The sequence below is a fragment of the Misgurnus anguillicaudatus genome, unplaced genomic scaffold (assembly GCF_027580225.2).
Source record: "Misgurnus anguillicaudatus unplaced genomic scaffold, ASM2758022v2 HiC_scaffold_33, whole genome shotgun sequence".
In the NCBI taxonomy this organism is placed as follows: domain Eukaryota; kingdom Metazoa; phylum Chordata; class Actinopteri; order Cypriniformes; family Cobitidae; genus Misgurnus; species Misgurnus anguillicaudatus.
Genome location: NW_027395283.1, coordinates 2,256,544 through 2,265,000, shown reverse-complemented (window position 1 = coordinate 2,265,000; position 8,457 = coordinate 2,256,544). Strand labels below are relative to the sequence as shown.

Below are 8,457 nucleotides of genomic sequence, written 5' to 3'. Positions count from 1 at the left end.
GGTGAGGTATGTAAGCAATTTATAAGACTCACAGTGCATTAGTTCAAGTTTTAATAACATGTATGTACTATGGGATATTGCAATAACGTGCTAACGTGCCAATTTATTAGCATAATTGGGGCTCTTTAAAATAAATAAACAACTAACAAACAATATTGCGGTTGTAGCAGAGGCATTCAGTCACTACTTTATTGATTCTGTGGCTAATATAGCAAGCTGTTTTACACCTAAGAACACATATGCTCCTTTAATAGACACAAGTCAATCCGTTTTTAGTTTAACAAACATTACAGAATACGAGGTATTACAGACCATTAATCACTTAGACTGTCTAGTTGTAAAGATATTTTTGGCATGGATACAGTAATGCTCAAGGAGCTTAGTACAACAGTCACACGTCCCATTACCAAAATTATCAATTTAACAATTTCACAAAATATGTTTCCAAGTATGTGGAAATCAGCTGTTGTTGTTCCCATTTTCAAAGGTGGAGACCCTCATTCCATGTTAAACTACAGACCCATCAGTATATTGCCTACTGTATCTAAGATTGCAGAGAAACTGATAGCAAAACAAATTATTAACCATCTAAATACCCCACCCCATGCTCTCAACCCTATGCAATTTGGCTTTAGAGCCAATTATTCCACCGAAACTGCTACTTGCTTCTTTACTGAAAATATCAGATCATTGTTAGATCGAGGTGGGGTGGTTGGAGCAGTGTTCCTGGATCTCAAGAAGGCTTTCGACACTGTTAATCATAAAGTCTTGCTGACAAAATTGTGCCGTTTTAATTTTTCTTCAGATGCTATTAAATGGATTGAGTCTTACCTCACTGATCGTTCCCAACAAGTCAGAGTCCAATCATTTATATCAGAGGCCCTCAGTCTATCTAGCGGTGTTCCTCAAGGATCAATTTTAGGACCTTTGTTGTTCTCACTCTATATAGATGACCTACCATCTGTTTGTCCAGATGTTTTTGTGCAGATGTATGCTGATGACACTGTAGTGTATGTTCATGGTAGCAGTATCTCTCAGGTAGCTGAGAAAATCACCAACTCTATGGTTAATATTACAGATTGGTTGAAACAGTCTTGCCTGCAATTGAATACATCAAAAACAGTAGCAATGTTTTTTACCAAGTCTAACAATAATTTTAGTGTTGAGCCAGATGTTTTTTTGTCAGGGGAAAAGTTACAGATTGTGTCAGAGTACAAATATTTGGGGGTTTTAATTGATTCAAAGCTGTCTTTTAAATCACATGTAAAAAAGGATTGTCATATGATCAAATTCAACCTCAGTAATTTTAGATATATTCGCCATCAAATGTCCACACAGGCATCAAAAATGTACATGCACTCTATGATTCTTTCTCACATCTTTTACTGTTTCCCCGTTTGGTCACAAGCTAGAGTTACAGTTCTGAAACCACTGCAATCACTTTACAAACGAACTATAAAAATTCTGGATAAGAAACCAAACATTTTTCATTATTGTCCAAAACTACAAAAATATAGATTACTCAGTTGGGAAAACATGGTAAAATTTTCAAATCTATGTCTTGCTTATAAAATTATTCATGGTTTATCTTCCCCTACCCTCCATCAGTTTATCAACATCAGAACAGCTGATTATAGTAGAACCAGAGGTGCAGTGAGGGGGGATTGTATCATTCCCCTTAGGAAAAGTGTTTTTGGTCAAACAGCTTTCTCTTTTCGAGCTGCTACTGAATGGAACCTTACTCCTATAAACATCAGAAACCTGAACACATACAGTACATTTAAGATCCAGTTAAAGAACTGGTTACTTAATAACCAGAGCTGTCAACATTAGCTTACTTTATGACCTTTTCTTGTGGCCCCCTGACGGTTTCTTGCTTGTGTGTGTGTATATGTTCATGTATTTGGCTAATGTTTGTTTTTAATGAACATTCTTAGTTTAACAGTATTTTTAGTAAATATACTGAAGTTGTTTTATTGTTATTTAAATATGTACTTTTATCATTTTTTGTTTTTAGGGTGACTATTACCATCTGTCTAGGGACTACAGGTGAAAAATAGCCATTTGGCTAATATTGGCTTAAATGTCTATTAATATGCACTGTCCCTGTAATAAATAAATAAATGAACTGATTGTGTCAGATGAGAGAAACATACAAAATGTGCTGAGCATTGGGTCTCGAGAAACCACTGCGTTTCACTGAGTTGAAAGTACTGCTCTATATTTTTATGTTTATATGAAAAAACAATTTGTGAATTTACTGTACTATCTGGGCAAATATCAATATGAAACATAAAATAAACTTTTGCCGTTGTATTCCAAGATTTGATGTGATGTCACATAGTGATGTGGGCACCATTTGTAACCTGTATTAGTTATTTCATTTGTAGCTGCTGTTATGTTCCTTTTGTCCATGGGTTTGCATCTGCATGAAAATTATTATAAGATTCAATGATTTGCAGTCATTTACCTCATTAAAACTAAAAGACTTGAGATAATCAATTCAAGCATTTTGAAATGTAACATTTTAAAAATGGGCCAGACATCTACATCAGTATATTTAACTAATTAACAAGTAATGTGAAGCTTATGACAAAATATTAATAGTTTTATTAAGATCAGACCATATATGTCTTTCCAAGACTAGGGCTGGTTGAGTAAACATACAGTAGCCATTAAGTTAAAACTGTGTTTTAAGGACTAGTCTGAACAACTAGTAGCTAGTTAGAGCTAATCAGTCTTACTATTTGGATTTAAATATAATTTAAATATTTTTTCACATGATACTTAAAGCAGTTATGTTCAATTATGAAGACAAAAATGTATGACTAACTTTTAAGACTAGTCTTAGAGATTAATGTTATTGACCATTGGTTTAAGTGTAGTTACAGACTAAAATTTAGGTTTATGTATTAGTTGTCTTACTTGAAAATAGCTTACATTGGCCTATCTTCAAATATATCAGGGCCATAGTTTTGTCTTAAGATGTACACCATTAATGTTTTTTAAAAGGTTTGTTTGTAAAAAGTACCTAAATGTTTTTACATAACTAATGGCTAGTCATGCATCAATTTAAACCTGTGGGAAACAACCCATTAAAGTTATAAAGCTTCAAATGTTGTCTTAGAATTCTTCAAATTCTAAAGGTATGAAAAAGATTGCTGTAAATATGTGGATCCTTAAAGAACAGGCCAACATTAGAAATAATAACTAATATTCATACATAAAGAGAATATATATTTGGTTATCAGTAGCTTTAGTATTCTAATCTATTTGCCATGATATAAACATGTCATGATGTGTCTTATAAAGTTTTTAATGATTGTTTATAGAATTGTAATTGTAATGTTATGTCAATATTAAGTCTTGTTTTTTAACAGTCTTGTTTCTCCTTTCTTAGGTAAACGTGTGTGTGTACAATATACAATGCAGAATATCTATATGGCCATATCCTTTAACGTCTTGTGATCTGTTGGAGGGTGTTTTGGTACCATTCTTTATTCATGGCTGTGTTTTTGGGCAGAATTGTGAGTGAGCCTTCTCCCTTGGATGAGAAGCAACCCCACACATGAATAGTCTCAGGATGCTTTACTGTTGGCATGACACATGGTAGTGCTCACCTTCCAGATGCCCCAAACAAACGGAAAGGGGCTTAATCAGAGAATATGACTTTGCGCCAGTCCTCAGCAGTCCATTCACTATACTTTCTGCAGATGATTAAGCTGGCCCTGATGTTTGTTTGTTTTTTGGAGAGAAGTGGCTTCTTTTCTGCCCTTCTTGACACCAGGCCATCTTCCAAAAGTCTTCGCCTCAATGTGCGTGCAGATGCGCTCACGCCTGCCTTCTGCCATTCCTGAGCAAGCTCGCCTCGACTGTCGAGCCACGACTGTACACAATACAAATGATTTTTCATTCAAATTATTACTCTACCAGGCCTTCAGAGCCGTACTGATTTTCGAGACAGGTCGGGTCAGCTCACTTCACTTTGGCTTGGTTAGCTTTTCCATCGAGTTAGTATTACTTCAGAGTGGGAGGGATTATAGGCGTGTCGTTATATTTGCGCTGCATACTGCTGTGACATCATACAAGTGAGGGCGTTGTTGTACAACCCTAAATCAGAAAAAGTTGGGACACTGTAGAAATTGGGAGTAAAAAAGGAATGGAATAATTTACAAATCTCATAAACGTATATTTTATTCACAATAGAATAAAGATAACATATAAAATGTTGAAAGTGATACATTTTGAAATGTCATGCCAAATATTGTCTCATTTTGGATTTCATGAGAGCTACACATTCAAAAAAAGTTGGGACAGGTAGCAATAAGAGGCCGGAAAGTTAAATGTACATATAAGGAACAGCTGGAGGAGGACCAATGTTTAGGAATAGAAATGTTGTCCCATTCTTGTCTAAAATAGGCTTCTAGTTGCTGAACTGTCTCTTTATGATGCGCCTCTTTATGATGCGCCAAATGTTTTCTGTGGGTGAAAGATCTGGACTGCAGGCTGGCCATTTCAGTATTCAGATCCTTCTTCTACGCAGTCTTGATGATGTAATTGTTGCAGTATGTGTTCTGGAATTGTCATGTTGGAAAATGCAATGTTTTCCCTAAAGAGACGACGTCTGAATGGGAGCATATGTTGCTCTACAACTTGTATAAACCTTTCAGCATTGATGGTGCCTTTCCAGATGTGTAAGCTGCCCATGCCACACACACTCATGCAACCCCAAACCATCAGAGATGCAGGTTTCTTTAATGAGCACTAATAACAACTTAGGATGTCCTTGTCCTCTTTAGTCCAGATGAAATTGCTTCCCAGTTTTCCAAAAAGAACTTCAAATTTTGATTCGTCTGACCACAGAACAGTTTTCCACTTTGCCAAAGTCCATTTTAAATGAGCCTTGGCCCAGAGAAAACGCATGCGCTTTTGAGTCATGTTTAGATATGGCTTCTTGTTTGACCTATAGACACTACAGTGATGAGACCTATAACTGGCAACGGCAAATGGCACGGTGGATTGCATTTATGAATCCTCTTGTGCTTTAGTAATGAAGACCGTTGACTAAAACTCTTCCCACAGACACTACAGTGATAAGGTTTCTCTCCAGTATGAACTCTCTGATGGGCTTGTAACTGACCTGAATAAGCAAACATCTTGTTACACTGAGAACATTTGAAAGGTTTATCGCCTGTATGAACTCTTTGGTGCTTTAGTAATGACGACCCATGACTAAAACTCTTCCCACAGACACTACAGTGATAAGGTTTCTCTCCAGTATGAACTCTCTGATGGTATTTTAAGGAACTTGACTGAGCAAACGTCTTGTCACACTGAGAGCATTTGAAAGGTTTTTCACCTGTATGAAGTCTCTTGTGACATAGTAATGTAGTTTGTTCACTAAAACTCTTCCCACAGACACTACAGTGATAAGGTTTCTCTCCAGTATGAACTCTCTGATGAACTATTAATTTAGATGAACTAGTGAAGCTCTTTCGACAGTGAGAGCAAGCGTAAGGTTTCTCTCCAGTGTGAACTCTCTGATGGACTTTGAAGTGACCTGAATAAGAAAACGTCATGTCACACTGAGAGCATTTGAAAGGTTTCTCACCTGTATGAATTCTCTTGTGCTTTAGTAATGAAGACCCTTGACTAAAACTCTTCCCACATACATTACAGTGATGAGGTTTCTCTCCAGTATGAACTCTTTGATGAACTCTGAATTGAGATGAACTAGTGAAGCTCTTTCCACAGTGAGAGCAGACGTAAGGTTTCTCTCCAGTATGAATTCTCTGATGGACTATCAGCTGATATTCATGACGGAAACATTTATCACAGTGTGAACACTGATAGAGTTTCTCTTTAAAGTGAATATTCTGGTGTTTTTTTAATGAACTTGAATCCCTAAAGGTTTTGTCACATTCACTGCACTGATACGGTCTCTCATTGGTGTGTGAACGCACGTGTCTCTTCAGATTATATTTACAGCTAAATCTCTTCTCACAGTGAGGACACTTGTAAGGTTTTTCTCCTGTGTGAACTCTCTGATGAACTTTAAGATTTTGTTTGATTGTGAAGTATTTTCCACATTCAGTGCAGTTGAAAGGCTTTTCATCACTGTGTCTCCTCATGTGAACATTTAGTTTAGATGAAGAGCCAAAAATCTTCCCACACTGCTCACAGTGAAACTTCTTCTTCTTCTCTCTGTGGTCTTCTGAATGAAGTTTTTTCTCTTGTAAGGTAGTAAAGCTGATCTCAGATCTGGCGAAGAGTTTCTGTTCTGTGTGTTTTCTCTCATGTCTCTCTAAAAGTCTCTGTGAGCTGAATGTCTTTCCACAGGTGATGCAGGAAAGAGTTTGTGCTGTCAGTCGCTCTTTTGATGTTGAGGACGTTACTTCTATATCCAAACATGAATCACTCTTCACATCTGAAAGAAACATGAAACAGTTCAATTGTCTTTTCACGCTTATTTACACAAAGAAGGATGAAGAATTGAGATTCTGTATCTTTTTCTAGATTCACACATAAGACAGAAGACAGGTGTCAGTCCTGTTATTACAGCTGGGTCATTGCACATCAAATAAACCAACATTTGTAAACATATCCGGCTATTTTGTATTATTATTTTTGTTAATATTTTATTTAAATAGAGACAACATAACTAGTGATCAATGACAAAACATAAATGTAATGCATGATTATTTGTGAGTATTCCACTATTTTGTAGTAGTTGTCAAATGGAGCAATTTTTTTATTATTATGTTTATTTTCAGAGACTTTCACAATCCTTTTTGCATTACATGGTGACACTTCTAGAATAAGATTAAGTCTTTTTTAAAGGGATAGTTCACCCTGAAATGTTAATTTTTATCATAAATCATTTACACCTGTGTCGTTCAAAACCCCCAAGGGCTCAGATTGTCTTCACAACACATTTTTAGATATTTTTGATGAAAACTGGGAGTCTTCTGTCTGTCCCATTAACTTTAGTTAGTTTCACAATTCTTTTCCCCAGAAAATAATGAAGGACATCACCAAAAAGGTCCATGCGATATATCAGTCGTTCTATAATAATATGAATTATGATGAAGTGACGAAAACACTTTTGTGCTCAAAGAAAACTATATGAACGATTTTATTCAATTGTTTCTCCTCCTTGGTTGTTCAGTGTGCGTTTATGACTAGGCTACGACACATGCTGCTGACGTCTCCTACTGACACAGTGGTCAGTGTACAGACACAATATGCTGGCAAGTAATTTGTGCATTTATACAGGCTGTTTTAGTATTGTTTACAATGTTTGAATAATGGGTAGGGCTCCAGACTGAGAGTAAAGAGTCGCATTTTGAGAGTATTCTTCCAGCCTATGCAACTACGTTTTATTAAAGGTCATTGTCATTTATATTGTCATTTAAAAAGTGGAGTTGCAGCCCTCAACTGATGTTTATGTTGTCATTTTGTGTATTGGCCACCAGTTGTGTGATTGCAGTACCGGTTTTAGCCACAAGTTTTGTGATTGCAATACCAGTTTGGGCCACAATCCTACATACTGTTCCTTTAAATAAAAAAGCGGATAAAAAACATTAGCAACTAGGTCAGCAGGTGACGTCATCAGCATGCGCCAAAGTCTGGTCGTGAACGCACACTGAACAACCAAGGAAGGGAATAAACTGCTGAACAAAATCATTTGTTTTGTTTTCTTTGCACACAAAAGTTTTCTCAACGCTTCATAATATTATTACGGAACGACTGATTTTTGAACAACCTTTTTGGCGATATCTTTCATTCTCACAAACTTTCAAGGATTTTCCTTTAAAGAAATGTGTTCAAACTTATGAATAAAAATGTTTTAGTTTGTACTAAAAAAAAGGTTTTTTTAGAAGTTAAAAGAAGCCCTGCTCGTGTTCGGAGGCTATTCCGGTGGATCTCTTGGGAAAATGTATTCCATCTTTTGGACTCTTCATTATACAACAGAATTTTCTAATGATGCAATCACGAAGCTCGCCACTTGCGGATGCCACAGACATTTAAGAAAAACTTTTTAACGTCAGACTTCAGTTTTCCGCAAACAACGCATATTTTGCCCAGCAGCTATTTTATTAATCGTACATCAGCTTTACTCTTTTTCGATTGTTGCTTCAACCTAAGAAACGTCATAAAAGGTAAGAACTCCGTAGTTGTATTGCAAATTAGTAGCAGCTTACTCTTGTCCAATTGAGGAACGATCATGATTTTGTACAAAGAAACCCAACATAAAATACAGTCAAAAAAAACCCTACATTAAAATCGCTACATATAATTGTTTAGAAGTGTATAGTGTGCGTTATTTGTTTTCTTTTTAACTCCCTTCAGCTCTTTTCATGATTGGGTGGTCGGATTGTACAAATTATGAAATATTCGATATCCAAATTTTGCGTATCACCCAGACAACAATTCGGATATTATTGTCTAAAGGAT

General features: G+C 36.1%; 1 protein-coding gene across 1 annotated transcript in view; it reads right to left on the bottom strand.

Moving 5' to 3' along the window:
- LOC129439005 (uncharacterized) overlaps positions 1 to 8,457 on the bottom strand; it is a 74,907-nt gene that overhangs the window by 35,943 nt on the left and 30,507 nt on the right. The window contains exon 3 of the mRNA XM_073865723.1: positions 4,944 to 6,427. Within this exon, the coding sequence (XP_073721824.1) occupies positions 4,944 to 6,427 (1,484 nt within the window). The remainder of the gene's footprint in view (positions 1 to 4,943; positions 6,428 to 8,457) is intronic.